At 33.4% G+C, this 18,732-nt stretch overlaps 1 protein-coding gene across 1 annotated transcript; it reads right to left on the reverse strand.

Moving 5' to 3' along the window:
• Positions 1-7,566: 7,566 nt before the first annotated feature.
• On the reverse strand, positions 7,567-8,351 carry LOC116115242 (putative gamma-glutamylcyclotransferase At3g02910). Its single transcript, XM_031401401.1, has one exon. The coding sequence runs from the start codon at positions 8,192-8,194 to the stop codon at positions 7,622-7,624; it is 573 nt and encodes a 190-aa protein (XP_031257261.1). The 5' UTR covers positions 8,195-8,351; the 3' UTR covers positions 7,567-7,621.
• Positions 8,352-18,732: the final 10,381 nt, after the last annotated feature.

Consider the following 18,732-nt stretch of genomic DNA (forward strand, 5'->3'; position numbering starts at 1 on the left):
ATTAAGAAAGTTGAAGATTGTATATGTAAATATCATAAAATTCCTTGCAATGTCTTAAACATAAATGATATTTTTTTGAATTCTCAGTTTTGGACTTTATTTGTTAATTTGTTTGATTAGCAAAAAAATTTAGAATAATAATCAACATACTTCAGGTTTGATAAAAATAACGCTCTTAGTTATAATTAAATAACAACCATCCACTGTCGTTTTAATAATAACATAAATCTTTTACTGTTGTGGTTTTGGTCAAGGTTTTAAAACCTGACCTAAGGTGAAATCTAGCAAAGTGGTTGGATTTCGAGTTTAACCGGTTTGATTGGTGGGTCAAACTGGTGATGTCATAATGTAAAAAAGTTTAAAATCTAATAAAAACACCTCTAAAAATTAAATTTAATCTCTACAAGTTTGAAATCTTACAAAAATGCCCTCTATTACACCGCCAATTAGTGGTGTTAAAAAAAATGCAAAAACCGAACTGATTCAGAAAACCGGTTAACCAAAAGAAGGGTTCGGTTACGGTTCGGGAAAAAATAAAAAGCGGTCAATCGAAACCAATTTTTTGAACCGGTTATATATATATATTAAATAAAAATAAAAATTATATATTAAATAAATAATAATAATATTATATATTATATATTAAATAAAAAATAATAATATTTTTAATGTATTGTTAGTAGTAATCAATGGATATGTATGAATGTTTAATTTTTATTTGGATATGTATTATTTATATTTACAATTTAATTTAGGAAAAAAAAATAAGTTTTATAAAAAAAGGGGGGAAAACAGGTTCAAAACCGATTAATCGGCTTTTTTAAAGCAGTTAACCAAAAAACAGGTTTTCCCTCCAAACCGGTTTGGTTTCGATTTGGGAATTTTTCCGAATCGAAAAACCGGTTCGGTTAACCGCTTTTGAACACCCCTACCACCAATGTCAACACCCAGGCCAAATAGGGCCTGTTTACGGCGTTGATAACACATCCTATCACTATGAAAACTCTCCCTTCAGCCTCTTGACCACAAACCATCTCTCTCTACCCCTGTTCACCTTGACAATTGTCGGCAACAACAGATTTATTTTTGCAATTTTTAGTTATTTCACACATCAAAAATCACCCATGTCGCCACCTTTCCACTCACTGGTCATTCCTCTTCAAAACCCCAACATCTCAGCCTTCAATTGTTCGTCGATTGTCATCTTAATTTCTAGGGTTTTTGTGAACACTAAAATTTGTAACTCGGTCCAATGAAGGCCTCTGGTCCCAATTTAACCGGTTGGGCTAGGTTGGGTTTTAAAACATTGGTTTTGGTGTAAAAATAAACGGTGAAAGATCTTTAGGAAAATGTTGTTATTTGGTTAAACTTTAGGGGCTTAAGCTTGAAAACCCTAACATTAATATGTAAAATAATGATAATTTAAATAACGGGAAGTATCTTAATATTTTCAAATTCAAAAGGGATTTTATTGACCTTAACTCAAACCTAAAGGGTAAAAGAAATAGACTTGGCCTGGCCTGCCTCTTCCCGTTTTGATAATCCATCAAATTTATGATACAAGAGACTTGGCAAGAATGTGTATTCCAAATGTCAATCTTTGTGTGATTCAAAAGCTAAGCTAACAATATATTTATATTCTTACTATATGAATATCATAATATTAATATTTTGTCCATATAATATATATGAATACTGTAAGCTTATTTAATTTATGTAGTCACATTGCCTGATTAATTATTGAATATAATAATTCTCTTGCAATTGCTGCCGTAGGAGAGTGTACAATTTTTAAGTCAGGAAAATTATATATATATATATATAAACACTACAACATTATGCATTTCTAATTCTGACGTTCATTGTAGCTAAAAGTATGAATTTACGTAATCAAATGGTTTAGCTACAAATATAATGTTTTGTAGTTTATCGTAGCTAGAAGTGGCGTAGCTAAAATTTAGTCATGTAACTTTTTGTTTACGTAGGTAACAGTTTATATATTTTGCTTTAGATGAGATTAATATGTAAGTAAAAACTTAAATGTTTTTGCTATAACAATAATAAGCTTGTAGTAAAAACTTTGCCTTTATAGCCACAGAGAATAGTTCGTATAGCTATGTTTGCATTTAAGCTATAAAAATATAAATTTATAACTAAATTTTGAAAATTTATGCTACAAAAATAATATCCAAAGCAAATATATTAACCTTTTGGCTACGTAACAACTAAAATCGTAACTAAATAAAAATATCATTTGCCACATATATAGTGAATTCATAGCTAAATATTAATTTTTTTGCTATAAACGTATGAAAGTCATATTTGTATATGAAAAGATACTGCTATGAACATAGTGTGTTAATAACTCAATATTGAAATTACTTGTTATGAATATTTTTGATTTGTAGCTAAATATTATAATTATTTGCTATGAATTTATTGAAGTCATTTCTATATGTGAAATTCAGTTGCTATGGACATAGTTTGTTAATAGCTAAATATTGAAATAACTTGCTATAAATACTTTTAATTTGTAACTAAATATTATAATTATTTTCTATGGAACAAATAATTTATATAAAAAATTTGTAATTTATTGCTTCAATTAAAATTAATTATATAAATATTGCTATAATTAACAAATTTAATAATAATTACAAATTTATAACAATTCTTTTATATTAAATAGATAATATGATGTCATATGAAAATTTCTAACATAAAAAGTTATACATTAATAAAGTCATTTCCAACCAAATAATTGTCTACTCATAAAATTCTTCATCCTAGTAATTTAAAATATTATCAACTAATTTTTACAATTGTGAATTAAATCACAAATGGTTTGAATTAATTACAATTGACACCTTGAGAATAATTTATTAAATCACAAGGAGATGAAACCAACCTAAATCATACCATTGCTAAGCTCCGTAATAAATTCTTTATTTCTCGTTCATAGAATGAACTTGCAAATTGATCCCCAACTTATTGATTAATGGCATATTCGAGGGTCTCACTCCCTGGTGAGTCGGAGACGGTCCCGCTCATTGGTGAGAGGGCGAGGATGAGGGGGCAACGCGTCCTTCACAGTAAGTCCAATTAGTAATTGGACTTGTTATTAGATTACTAATATTTGAGCCTGGGTCAGGTTAGATTCAGGTTAACCTAAATAAATAAGGTTTTCTATTATATATATATATACTTAAAAGCAATTATTATTAATTAAAGTGGTCTAAATATTTGATTTAATTATGCCCAAAGTGATAATTACTATAGTTTATATATATATTTCACCCCAATTCCACTAGACGTCTAGATCCAATAAAGTATTATTATTAAATAAAATATTATATGAATACTTAAAAGCAATTATTATTAATTAAAATGGTCTAAATATTTGATTTAGTCATGCCCAAATGCCAAAGTGATAATTACTATAGTTTATATATATATATTTCATCCCAATAGCCGTCTAGACCCAAAAAAGTATTATTATTAAATAAAATATTATTAATTTAATAATTTAGAATAAAATATAGCATAAATGTGAGATTGGCAGCAGGAGGTTGAAGGTGAGATTAGACAAAATTTTCACCATATTCAACTAGACGCCTAGACCCAATAAAATATTATTAATTTAATAGTTTAAAATAAAATATAACATAAATGTGAGATATTTGACTGTGGACAGGTGAGAGTCGTACCATTAGATTAGACAAAACGAAATTCACTTGGCAGCTCAAGATCAATATCAAAGATTAGGACCAGCATCTCCACCCTCTCGTGTTTGTTAACATCTATTTGTTTTCTATTTTCTTTTTTTAATTCCCCTATTTTATAAATTATGTTTTCAATTTTATAAAGTTTTATAGTTATACAATTCAATTAATTTGCTTTGCATATTAATACTTTGTGAAGTGAGACAAGTTTTGATAAATATATTAATGGTCATTTTGGTTATTTTGATATATGCATCAAGTTTTATATAAAACTGATCTTCCATACAACCAAATATTCTTTTTATAAAACGTATAAATAACTTAAATAATTTTATTAACGCTGTCATCGTCATTATCTAAAACATACATACAAGTTCATATATAAAAATATGTAACGTTACCAATTTTTATACTATCTCATACCTAAAATCACTTATATTTTATAAAGTGTTAATTTTAAATCATCATAAAAAAGACAAAAACCTTAAAGATCCTTTAAAATACAATTTTATTTTACAAAAGCTCATACTCTTAACTCGTTGAAGAGTCCTTTTAAGTTAGCTATTGGTTTAAGGTTTCATTTACTATTGACCTTAGTGGCGTGATAAACACTATATTTGACTATAACTATTTAATTCATAAGTAATAAAAATATAATTACTCACAGGATGAATTAGAATAGAATAAAACTATGTACACTAACCAATGTGTACTAATCTAGGTACTAACATTGAAAATTTGAAATTCCCTCCAAAAGAAAAATTCAAATTTTCAATGTTAGCACTTGGATTAGTACAAATTGGCTAGTGCACATAGCATTACTCATTAGAATATCTATTGTTGCATACTATAAGGATTGTAGCAAATTAATTTTCACATTCTTTATTTGCTACAAATTCAAATAATTTATAGCAAATACACACATATTAGCTATATATTTAAACTAGCAGCTAATAATGATACTAAAATGTTGTCACTACCATGAAAATAAAATTTGTATAGCTAGATACCTTAATTAGCTACAAATTTTAATATTTTATAGCTAATGCACAAATAATAGCTATATAGTTAAACTCGTAGCTAATAATGATACTATATGTCATGTATATAAAATGTTTATAACTAAATACATTAATTAGCGACAAATCTCAATATTTTATAGCTAATGCATAAATAATAGCTATATAGTTAAAACTCGTAGCAAATAATGATACTATATGCCATGTAAATGAAATATTTATAGCTAAATACATTAATTAGTTACAATGTTTTACCATAGCTAATACATTGTAGCTAAATGAATAGCTATTGCCACAATTTTAATAAGTTAAAGCAATAGATAAATATTAGCTTCGAGGAAGAAATTCTTATTACTAAAATTATTTTAATTAGCTATAAATATTAACTTTTATAGTTATAAATATGTATTTGTTATAGTTTTTCTTTTTGTAGTTAATTTTCGTAACTATATGTATATATTTATTGTTGTAGTGAAAGTTTATATTTTATTTAAAAAATTGGGGTAGGGGTGGGTATTGCATTCTGTTACCGGGGATACCCACCCCATCCCGGAAAGTTCCAAAGTTGAGGCCAAGGCCGGAAGGGATGACCAACTCAACGAAGATGGAGTTGGAGATGAAGGTCCCTAGCCTCGTCCTCGGACATTGCCAACTCTATGCAATTTTGGCTCTTCAACAAATACTGTGTTTGTTAAATTGGGCTGAATTTCAAAATCCAGGCTGTTCTCTGAGGAGAGTACAAAAAACGATACTTTTACTTTGATTTATGTTATGATCAATAACAGGAAAGCTAGGCTCTTTATGGTTACCTTCCTTTATTTTCATAACATCTTTTACTTGGGAACTCTGAAGAAACAGAGTAGAGAATATATTTATATAAAAAAATTGATTCCAATAAACCCCTAAATTATGCATTAAATTTTATAAAATTATTTAATGATTATAAACAGTTGCATGAAGCACACTATTTATAAAAGAAAATTAGTTATAATTTGATGTTGAATATTATATTCCGTGTATAGTGGTCAGGTCATAAATTCAAGCTAGCTTGTGAGTGGACCTAAAACTTTTGACCATTTTTCCCCTTAAAAAGTCAAGTTGTTACCCCCACAATATTAATCTATAAGAAATTTATGTCAACAAATTCCTCATATTATTAGACTTATTATAAAGAAACATCTTTTAATTTGAGCATAAAGCTACAAAAAAGAGTTCACTCAAGGGGTACAAAGTTATGTCTTGACTGTTTTAACAGATCAGAACAAATTCTAATCAATTTGGAGCCGTTTCAAGTGCGCAATTTGCGAATAATTACATTTTATTTGAAATTAATTATTAGATTATATTATCGGATCAATTTATAAGAAATAATTTGTATATAAAACATTACCTGTTCAAGTTTATCTTATATTTTTTTTAGATTTAACAAAAATTCTGTTATGTTTGACCGACATGTTTGATTAAATCTTCTTGTTTTTAAACGTGTCAAAAGGATAATTTGTTAATATTCCATTCTTTGTACATATTATCATTTGAAACAAATTATAAAAGATTAATAAAATGTAAACTAGCCAAAAAGAATTTATCATTTTAGAGATATATGTTGGTTGTGGGAGTCTTTGGAAATACGACAACAGAAAAAACAAAACAAAAATTGTATCTAATTATTTTTAATATTCAATAAAACAAAACAAAATGAATAAGCAATAACTTCAACCCTTTTCAAAATCCCAATAAAAAAAAAAAAAGAATTATTGAACGGAAATTAGTTAATAAATTTAAAAAAAGCTTAAAATAAACTAAAAAATAATTTATTTCTAATTCTATAAGCATTTTTGAAATACAGTCAATTATATCAAAAAAGTTCCAAAAATACTTATGGTTTAAATAAATTTTTTTCACCCATAGATAAACTCAACAAAACAGACTCTAAATAATAAAATTATAATTATACATAAAAAGGGAGAACCACATGTTCCCACCTAAGGTTTGGCGAAACGACACTTGTATACCTTTCAAGTTTCAAAATGACACTTTCCCCCCTTCATTAGGTTATGTTATATTTTTTGTTAATATTTAATTGAAAAGACGAAAATACCCTTAAATATTTGATTTTATAAATTTTTTATTATTTTTTAATTAGCCTAAAAGTCAAATATTAAAAGTAAAATATATATATATAACCCAAACTAAAAAGTTAGGGGTAATGCTATGAAATTTATTTATTTATTTATAGTGTCATCAATATCATATCATTATTATTCAATAATCTATTAAATTTATAATGTTTTTCATAATATAATGTTTTTCATTTTTACTAATTAACATAGAAATCAATATTCCTAATTAATTAAATAAACAAAATAAAAAAATGTATCTTTACACTTCAACTAATAAATAATTGAGTAAAAACTTTGACTTAACTAAATTTTAGTTTATAATAAACTAATTAAGAAATAAATTATTTAAAGGTATTTTCGTTTTTTTAATCAAATATTAAAAGAATTTGACGAAGGGTGGGAAAATGTCATTTTGAAACTTGATAGGTGACAAAGGTCGTTTCGCCAAACCTTGAGTGGGAAAATGTATTCTCCCTACATAAAAATCCATAAATATAAATAGAAAAGATAATCGAAAATAATTAACTATATTCAATCAAAATAAACCACAATTTCGAAGCTTTCCAACAAACGTTGGACAATTCGTCATCACAATTTGCTGCTACAGTAACGTTACGGAACAAATTTCTACCACTGGACTGGATTACCTGCTACCCAGGAACAACGGTAACGGAGACACAGTAACATCTCAATATAACGAGAAAGCAAATTAAAATTTTTGCTCCATTATTATTATAAACTAATCACTAAAATTATTCAATCAATCAGAAGATGAAGAAATAAAATTACGAATATGATCTAAAAAACTCAGATTTTGTGGCCGATCCTTTCTTTTCACATACCCTTTTGCTTCTTTTTCTGAATAAACCCCGAAACCCTTCTTCCCATTCCTTCTCCAGAGCTCTTTATCGTAACTTTTTTCCGCAAAATACGCCTCGGCGCACGTTATCTTCACCCCTTCTTCATTCTCTTTATCGTCCTCCGCCTCCGCCGCCATCGCCGCCGTAGCCACCACCTGAATCGGCAAGCGCTGGTAGTGGCCGCGGGTAGTGCCTTCGAGCTCGTCCATTCGGGCAAGGCCGTAGGCGGAGACGCCGTAAAGCTCGCCGGTGACGCGGAGGCCGGAGCCGGGGAAGTTGAGGAGGAAAGGGACCTTGTAGGGGCCGCAAACGAGAGGGAAACTGTCGACGGTTGTGTAGGTTCCCTTGAAGACGGCGTCTCCGGTTCGCATTAGATCTTGGATTAGTGTGTGGTTGGAGAAGCCGCGCTTGAGGGTGCCGTAGGTGAAAATGGAGGTTGTTGTACAAGGAGTTTGGGCGGTTTCAATACCCATGACTGAAGATCTTGAGATAGGGGAAGAAGAGAGGAGGAGATGTTTGTTTTGTTTAGGTTGTTGGAGAATTGTTTGTATTGTTTTGGGTGGGTTGGATTGCTTCACGTTTCAACCAACTAGACATCTTTATTTATACGAGCCTTGTTGCAATTCATGGTTTGTGTCCATATATATATATATTTTTTTTATTTTTTTTTATTTTCATCTTACATTCTATAATACAATTAATACTTACCGTATTGACAAAATTTTATAAATTCGTAAATTCACAAGCACAAAAGTGGAGCCTTCTATGCCCATTGGGAGATAAAACCCCGAGGTTGAAGAAGTAAATTACAAGTGACCATCCAGCAAAACGCTCCTAGGCTTTAACATTCAAATAATTTAGGATTTTTTTTTTTTTTTATATGATCGGGTTGTCTGAGTATCTTAACTAATCAATCGGTATTACAAAATTATCGATCAGATAAGAGTTTCAGTGATTACCTTTATTAACAATTAAGGAGGGATTCGAACTCGGAACCTCTTGAATAATACAAATAAAAATCTCTAACAAATGATATTACTTTTTCAATCCTATCACTTTAATATTATTATTATTATTATTATTATTTTTGGTTTTGAAAAGGCGGGCATTAAAATTCCAAATTTAAGGGCTTGCCATCTTGTAGTGTTTTCTTTAATTAGGAAATGACTTTATTAATACAGTAAAATCTCACTATAGTGATACTTTATATAAGAATAAACTCTATATAGTCATAAAAAATTTTAATTCCAATTTGGGATAGTTATAAATAAGAACAAACTCTCAATTGTAATAAGTTTTTTCTAATTTCCAACTTAAGGAAAGTTGTCTCCACATAGTAATAATTGTTTGTATATTGTAAAATATATATATTACATTAAAAGTTTCAAATGAAATAAAATATTTATCTAAAGTTGTTTTGGACAATAATTTATACTTTAGAGTTGTTTGAGACATCTTTTAACTTGTGAGTACATAATAATTCGCTAGCATGAATACCTTCTTGTTGCAGTCAAAATATTTTTAGCTTTTTAAGCATGTTTAAAGTTTCTTGGCATGAAACTTTTTGTATTTTCATACTATCATCCTTAGGACTATTTCCTTTCTCTTATTGTCTAATTATAGCAATGATTTATTCTTAAGTTAAAACATACATGACTTGTTGCTTATTTGAATGATTGAGGAAGACATTAATATCCATTTGATTAGTGTAATAAAGTTGTCCAATTTGATCACTCAATTCTGTAATAACTCTTTAATTCTCTTCATCCACTTCATTTGTAACTTGTAATTCATCGACATCGGGGATCAGAATTTTGTAATGCTTAAAACATTGACAATTGTATGACTTCATATCAATTGACTATGCAACAACTGTATTTACAATTCCATCAATGACACTTATCTTTGTTTATTCTAAGACACGATCTTCTATCTGTTTGAAAAGTAGACAATTGAAGTGTTGAATTGAAATCTTAATATTGTACTACTAAAACATGAATCATAAAATAAGAAATCAAAATAATGATTTTTGTAACTATACATTTATTAAGTTATAACCTCCTTATAACAACAAAATTATTTAAGCTCACCATTATGATTATAGAGAGGTTTTGTTGTAGTTATATATTCTTACTCATGAAGCTATCATAACTTAGTGTTTTTTTTTTTTTTAAATTAAATTTATGATGACTATGATGATTGATTAATACGATTAAAAACATTTATTTATATTTTAAACATTAATTTAAAACTTTTATAAATTAAATTGTTATAAATGTTGAATACAATTAAAGTATAATAAAAGATTTTCATCAACCATCTTTACTCTTTGCTTAAAATACAAATTAATTGACTTTGAAAATGTGTTTTTAATTAATAAATTTCAACAGTTTTTGTGAATGTATTATTTACTTCAATTCTTCTAGATGATGAAAATATGTAAATAATGGATGGAATAAGGGCATTGTAGGAAATAAAAATTTCAGTTTCTTGATTTGCGAGAAAATCAGAGATGTTCAGTTGTGGTCCGGAGAATGATTATATACCATAAAAATACAAAGTACAGATGGCACGACTCCGTACTTATGATAAACACTCTCACCTTGCACTTGCACCGTTCACAAAACTTTCCATTTTGATTTTTCTAAATTCTAGTTTTATCCTTCAATTTTTATGATATATTATCATTATTATTTTCTATAATCTATACCAATATTTGTTACTATATGCCCATATGCCCTTCAAGATAGCATCCACTGTTGGAAGTAGTATGTGTTGTGCACGATTCTCCGAGCGGTTAGATTTATGGCACCTGTCATTAAACCATACCGAGATCTAGGAGCTATTCTTGTCTCGTAATCGCTTCCATAGCAGATGATTTAAACAATAATTTCACCCATTCTAAGCATGGGCATTTTGACTTAAATATGGATAAAAACTGATTCAGATCTAGATTAAGAGAGATGACTCAGATCTAGATTAAGAGAGATTATACGTATAATCTATCACGTAATACTAACTCTCAATTACTATTAAACGGTATGTATAAAAGGGAGGTATTATCTTTGTTTTAGGGAGGCTGGAAAAAATACACTCAAACATAAGAAGCCATTTAGAGGGAGTATCAGCTCGCTATTACGTGTTTTTCCCTTGTAATCATTTTGTGTGTAATCTAAATATAAGTAATAAAATAACAGTGGATATAGGTTTGATTCTAACTTGTCAAACCATTTTAAAAGTATCTTGTTTACTCCTGTTGTGGATTTTTTAATCAATTCTTAACTGGTTATTTACAATCACACTCACATCGTACCCAGTCTTGTTGAGGTCAACTGAGTATCTCTGGTTGTTGCGATTTTTTGTACCAATAGTATGTTTGGATAATGTACTTTCTTGAGAAGAGCATACTTTTGCGCATACGAGACCAAGCAACCCAAGGGTAATTTCAAAAAAATTGATCCAATGTTAGTCTTGTTTATCTATTAATTTTTTTTTAAAGAAAAAAAATCAAATGTAGCCGTCGGTCAAATCAGTTAAACCAGTCAACCCAAGACCAGACCACTTTGACGGGTCTCACCCCGAGTTAGGTTTTAAAACACTGGACTCTTCTATATTATTTTTAATTTTATCCATATGAACTGTTTTTAATGACGTATTTGTTAGAGGTGAGCATGGGTAAAGGGTAGAACCAGAACCGACCTTATTAAGGTCCGATTTCGGTTTTGAAAAATTAGAACTGAGAATTCCCAGGTTGGGTTCCAGTTTTGGTTGCTACAACGTTGGAACCGAGAACTGAAATTGGAACCGAGGTCCAAGTACCAGGGTAGGAATCGAGACTAAATTATAATTTTTGTAAACTATTGGGGGTGTATTTGTAATTTTTGGGGCTAAATTTGTTATTTTCAAAAAATTGGGGGGTAATTAAATTTATTCGGGTAACTGGAATTGCAACATAAGTTCCAGGTTTCCGTTCTAGGTTTATAGGAACCAGAATTGGCTCTGTTCCTTCAAAAAATACAGGGTATCCAAAACTGATCACCCCTAGTATTTGTAGTAAGAGATTTTTGATATTTTGATGGTAAATTGTATAAATAACCTAATTTTACGGTTTTAATTGAAAACTATAACATTATCAAAAGTCTCTCACAAAGTATCTCAGCAGCTTTTAACATCTTAGTCTATTTTATGGCCAACCTTTTTCTAAGTGGATTCTAGTCATAAAATCAACAAATTCCTCGTGTCTTTTTCAAAAGTTATATATTAAATATATATAAAAAAAATCATAACCACACAAGAAAAAGTATCGGACTTACCACGAACAACCCACTTGTTCTTGTCTTTGTTTTGTTTGGATTTTTTTTCGTACTTTATTTAAAGGTAACTGTTGATTTGCACTATTTATCGGTTCAATACCCTTTATCAAAAGAGTAATGCTACAGTTATCAAAGAATGTACATTTAATTCATATACCGAATGATATAGGGTCATCCTGTTTTCTTAAAAAAAGAAATTCATAATTAATAAACGGTTAGGATGATGCTACGTCATTTGGTACATGAATTCGGTGTACATTCTTCGGTAACTATATTATTTTCCTTATCAAAATAGGAAAATATATTTTTTAAAAAAAGGGATCTAATCATATAATAAAAGCAAGGGCAAAACTAAAAATTAATTTTTGACAGGGTTAGATAAACATTAAAAGAAAAATTATAATTATGTTGGTATCAGAGGCGGATCCAGCCTAGTTTTGGGTGGGTCATGGCCCATCCTCAATTTTTTATTTAAATACTAATATGTATAATTTTTCGATTTTGGCCCATCCTAACAAAAATATTAATGGACAAAAATATTAATGTGCAATTAATTTTTATTTGGTCCACCCTAGCAAAAATTTTTGAATCCGCTACTGGTTGGTATGAATAAATTTGTTAATAAACAAGTACCTAATCGAGATAACTAGTTTAATTATTTATAATAAATTTTATCGTGGAAAAGTTGATAATTATAACATCATTATAAAAAAAATTATTATTATTATTATTTACTTAAGAATCGAGAAATATATAACAAAAGAGGTGTGGAAACAAAAGAAGTGAGGAGCAAAAAGTGTATTCGAAGCTATAAATTTGGAATTACCTATGAAGGTTATGAAATTCGTTTCATAAAATTAAAATCATCTTTAAAGAAAATATAATAAATTTAAAAATTTAAATTATATATAAATCTTAAAAGTTTATTTTATATTTTTTAAATTCTCCCCAGGGCTAGACGGCTAGAGCCCAAGGAAAGAAAGACAAGCAAAGATGTATGAAAAAAATAATATATTTATCAAGTAAACAAGATTTGAGATAGAACGAATGTTTATAATAGATAGGAAAAGTAAAATTTAGGATTTATATACTAAATTAGTGGCTTCTGATCAATAAATATATAAACCAATATTGTTTTTTACAGTTTTTAATTTAAGGTCAAATTTTTCGTAAGCAAAAAAATTCCTAACTGAGGCCACCTAAACATAAGATAAAGACCACATACCATTTGCCCTCTACTAATAACTACAAATTTTGGCCTAGTAAACATTTAATGGTAACAATTGGTATTAGAGCTTAGTTACATATTTAATTGTCTAGCTACCTTCTATTGCGATGGAGGTTAACACTATGTTAGGATCCCACTTCGGGATCTCACACTCACCAAGTGTGGTACTCTTAAGCTTGTGAGATCCTGATGTTGGATCCTAACATTGTAACCCCTTTCAAGAGCCGATGTCCATGGTTTCACTCTATCGACACTGACCCGGCGGTAGCCCTTTCCCCCTTTGGACAGCTTCACTTACCTATCAGTTATTCGATGTAGCACCCCCTCCCAAGGAGATCACAGTGCACCTTAATCTAGCTTATAGGTAGCCATTTTTATAGCCCAATTCTCAATGAAAAGCACCAATGTTAGGACTCAAACCCATGGGAAAGCCTAACTCAAAAGACCGGTCTGATAGGTGAGAGAGCCCTAAGTTTAAGTACTACACTTGGTGGGTGTGAGATCCTGATGCGGAATCCTAACACATTAGGTGAGATACCTACCTCCTATTGTGATGAAGGTTAGGAGTCAACAAACTGTAATTGTAAACGTCGATGGTTTAAGAAAATAAAGTTGTATATTTTTAAATCAAACCGTGCACAAGTAATTACATTTTTGTTTAGTAGTAAGTGCCTCCTTCCAACAACAACCAATTAATTATTATTATTTTAAATATAACTATTAAATTAGACAGTAGCTTATTTGATAAGTGAGAAAGAAAAAAGAGGAATAGACATGGAAGGGAGCAAGCTTCATCGCTCAATTGCCTTAAATAGAAGAGGAGTCCAAATCTTCCTTCATTCATAGGGAATTTTTTTATTATAAGCCGGCTGAGAAAATATGATGATTTTTAAAAATATTTGTAAACCAAAAAGAACAGACACAGAAATGTATTGCATTTAACGTATTCTCATATTTACATGTTGATGCTGCTTTTTGCACCAACGAAACTCACGTGCGAAATGGTGTAGGGGGCCCCGAAATCACACGTGAAAGTAATGGATGAGAGATAGTAAATGCAATGGAGACAATTTTTAAAGTGGTTCGGATGCTAAGGTAGCAAGTCCTACGTCCACTGATGCTTATATTGATGATAGGGGTCAGGTCTCTATTAGCTGACTGACTTTATAATAATATTACAAGGTATCAATTGCGGAGAAAAGAGAGAGAGTAATTAATTAAGTGAAAAATGTGCGAACCCCTTTAATGAGAGATGAATTCCTAATTTATAGTCAGATGCCTTGAGGCAATCATCACTAAATCTGCGAGTTGGTGGGATTATCCGTGCAAATCCTTCTTTATGTCACATTGCCCACCTTCCAGAGTGATTTGAGCGATTTAGAGCAGGGATTGGACACGTGGGAGCACCACAGCCTCCTAACTAGCCTGACGTGCGCCCACTATCCTGACAGACACAGACAGTGGTTGTTCCAATGATCTGACTTTTGTAGGCTAAAGGGTCCTGACGTCAGCCCTTATATTTTTAGGCATAACAGAAGCCCCCTAGTTTTTAAGGTTTGAGGATTGAACCTTAGAAACTACAGGTAGTGCCGCGGTTAGATGATTTCTGAAAACTTTAATCTGTTCGAAAGTAGGTCGGAGCGGCATTTGCACAAGCGTGACCTCGCATGCTCAAGGATGAGCGACCTGGTTTCGTCTGACGTCACTCATTTATTCTGGTAACAGGAAGGCATTTAATAAAGCCATCCCTGCGCTGACAGGTGTACCCCTTGCATGGTGAATGCCAGCCAATCACATTTAATGCCTTGCATGCTAAAACAGTGCACTTTATCAGGACATTAAATGCAATATGCGTTGGAACAGTGCACCTTACTAAAGTATTAAATGAAGATTTGAGACGCAATTAATGCTCTGAGAGAGATATGGCCGTCGTTTGAGCTTTTCAACTGGAAGGGTGCAAGTTTGACTTCATCCAGTCGTATCGCTCACCCTTTCTCACTGATGAGTGACACGTGGCCAAGATCAACGGTAAGAAACCTTTATCGCTTGAATGTCGTTTCAATTCCAGGAAATCCAAACGCCGATCCACGCACTATAAAAACTACAAATCGTTCTCAGGCAATGTTACCAAAGCCTTTTTCACAGAGAACAAAAGATTTTCGTAGGCTAAGAACCTTTGTCTTCCAGACTTGCATTTTTTCGGCATCTGAAGCAGACACTGTCGTCGTACTCCGAGAGGTAAGAGTTTTCTTGCCATCATCTCATTTTTTCCATGAGTTAATGGCGTCGGTCTTCCGGTAATCCTTCGGAGACTAGTCGTCTGTGTCGGGTTCGAGCTGCGAATGGCGGCTCAAACCATGTTGCTAGGGTTTTTATTTAGGATTTAAGGGAGTGTATTTCCTCCCATGTCATCGTACAATATAGCGTACGGAGACCAAATAATCCCTGTGCTTGTCGCTTTTGTAGACTGGCAAAATGGACCCCTCAGATACTAGACTTGAGCAGGGAACCAGCTCGTCCCTGCATGGTGCTCTTAGCATCCCTCTTGAGGTTTTCTCGGTACTCACCGAGGAAGAACTTGAGAGGGTAATAAGCCAATTCAGCATTGAAGTGGACGTATTCCACGACCTGACGCACTCGTCGCGATACCCATCAAAAGGCTTGGCCGCGATCTCCGAGGAGATTATCAAGGGTGGAGAACTTATCCCCCTGCACCCTTTCATCAGGTCATTTTTGGACCACTTTGGGGTCACACCGATGCAGCTAACCCCAAACGCGTATGTCATTGCTGTTGCAATGTACATTGCGTGCCGGAAAAACGGACTGGGTGAACTGACAGCCTTGAAGCTCAGCTGTTCGTATTATCTGAAGAAGAGTAAGGACAATGATTCGCATTACTTGTCCAGGCGACCTACCATTGCCGACGGGATACACAGTTATCCCAGCAACGCGGGGGCCTACGAAACGAAGTTTTTCTTCTTTCGTTACGATGGCCATTGCCGCTCTAGGATCCAAGTAGGCTTCTTTCTCTTTGTTTGTATTTCTGTTTTTTTTTTGACAAACTTATTGCGCTCGAAGCGTGTTCGCTCTAACGACCTGATTTTTCTTTCTGGACAGTTAACAAGACAACTGAACTAGGGCTGCTCCACGACAAAAGAAAAATCTTGTAGTTCGGCTCCCTTCCTGAGGACAAGCGCGACGCGAGGACACTTGTGACAACTGCGAATTTGAGGAAGTACGGTTTCTTTAACGCCAGCGCGTCATTAGAGCCTCCACAATGTAAGTTTCCTTAACTGATTCTTTTCTTGGTCGTGGAACAGAATACCTTCACTAACCTCGCCTTGCATGCAGCAACAACCATGCCACCGAAGGAGCCAGAGCAACCTCGTCGAAGGCCCATCAACTTTCCTCGAACGAAGAAAGCTAAGGCGGCCGAAGCTGTACATATAGCCCCCTAAGCTGAGGGCGCGACCCCGAGCCAGCCACAACCGGCAGAGGACGCACCAACACGAAACACAAAGGTCGCCCAACCGTCGCCTGCTCGGCCAAGGATGAAAACCATGGCTCAGCGAAAAAAGAGGAAGCAGATTCAAGCTGAGGAATCAGATACTGAATCTGAAGGCAAGCAGCCAAAGAGGTCGCAACCGGACGAGAGCAAGTCGGGCGCCTATGGACGACAACGAAGGAAACGCAGCTCTTTGCACGGTGGATTTCTAGAAAGCGCAGCTTGAGTAGCAGAGAGAGGAGATAAATGAGCTGCAAAGGACCGTAGCCAGTTTCTCCAAACTGGCCGGGGAGAAGGACTAGGAGTTGAAAGCGACCCCCTTGCAGGTCGCGCAAGCAGAAAAGGAGAGAGAGGCCTCTGAGAAGCTAAGGCAGGCTTTTGAAGCTGAACTTCAGGAGAGTCAAGGGAAAGTTGCTTCCTTGACAGAGGAGATTGAGGATAAGGCTGCCGAATGGGTAATCGACTCTATTTATGCCTTGCGACCAAAGAATCCTTTTCTAGACATGTCTGACCTCCCAACAGACTGGCAAGAAACACTTATGTCCATGGCACGGGAGGATGATGAAGCGGCGGCCTTCCGACCAAAAGGTTCGGGACACGCAGCGGACAAACCCGCAGTTGACCAACCCTAGGATGAGGAGCGGGGCTGGATTAGGTCTTGTAATCATGTCTTCCTTCCTGCTGTACTCTATAGCAATGAAATACATTTTTGCCCTTACAATTTTCTGTTCGCTTTATCATACATGAGTTCTTTCCAATCGTTTACATTCATTGAGTCAAAGATAACATAACTTATTCGCGCGAAATGGATTATACATAGAGATCGTTTACAGACGCTCAAGATAAAAACTTTACAAGGAAATGACTTACAAAAATCAGAAATTAATTTACAAGGAAAGCTAAGTTCGGAATTACTGATAGTATGGCCGAAGATGTTCAGTATTCCAGGCCCGAGGTACCTTGGAACCGTTTAGCATTTTGAGATGATAAGTCCCCGGTCTGATTACTTTATCAATGCGGTACGGACCTTCCTAGTTTGGCCCTAAAACTCCCGCACTTGGTTCTCTGGTTCCGAGGAGAACTTCTTTTAACACCAGGTCGCCGACCTGGAAGTCTCTTCGCCGAACCTTTGAATCGAAGAACTTCTTCGCGCGTTGCTGATAGGCTGCTATCCTTAGCGAAGCCTTGCTGCGATGTTCTTCAATAAGGTCCAGGCTCGCCTTTATGAGTGCTTCGTTATCGGTCTCTTTGTACAAGTCTCTCTGAAGCGAACCAGTTCCTACCTCGACAGGAATCATTGCTTCACACCCGTATGCCAGCGAAAAGGGTGTTTCCGAGGTAGAGGTCCTTGGAGTTGTTCGGTATGCCCATAGGACTTTGGGGAGGTCGTCGGCCTAATTCCCTTTAGCTGCGCCAAGCTTTGCCTTCAGAGTGTGCTTGATGGTTTTGTTGACAGCTTCAACTTGGCCATTTGCTTGCGGTCTTGCCATAGAGACGAATTTCTTATGGATGCCCAACTCGTCACAAAACTGTTTGAATTCCTCATTGTCGAACTGTTTCCCATTATTTGAAATGAGGGTATGAGGAATTCTAAAATGGCACACAATATTCTTGAAAACAAAGTCCTTCAGCTTTCTAGTCGTGATCGTGGCTAGCGGTTCGGCTTCTACCCACTTGGTGAAGTAATCTACCACGACCATGGCATATTTGACTCCCCCTCTTCCAACTGGTAAGGGGCCAATGAGATCGATCCCCCACATGGAAAAAGGCTAGGGGCTAGTCATAGTTATCAGTTCGTGGGAGGGAGCTTGCGATATGCTTGCGAACCGTTGACACTTATCGCATCTCTTGACAAAGTCGTAAGCGTCGTCTTGAATTCGGGGCTAATAGTACCCTTGATGAACAACCTTGTTTGCAAGAGATTGCGCTGCGGTGTGATTACCGCAGATCCCTTCATGAATTTCC

This window comes from Pistacia vera, unplaced genomic scaffold, assembly GCF_008641045.1.
Source record: "Pistacia vera cultivar Batoury unplaced genomic scaffold, PisVer_v2 Contig734, whole genome shotgun sequence".
Lineage (NCBI taxonomy): Eukaryota > Viridiplantae > Streptophyta > Magnoliopsida > Sapindales > Anacardiaceae > Pistacia > Pistacia vera.

Excerpts from the sequence above, each read along its gene's own strand:
- LOC116115242 (XM_031401401.1), bottom strand. The coding sequence starts at position 8,194 with ATGGGTATTGAAACCGCCCAAACTCCTTGTACAACAACCTCCATTTTC.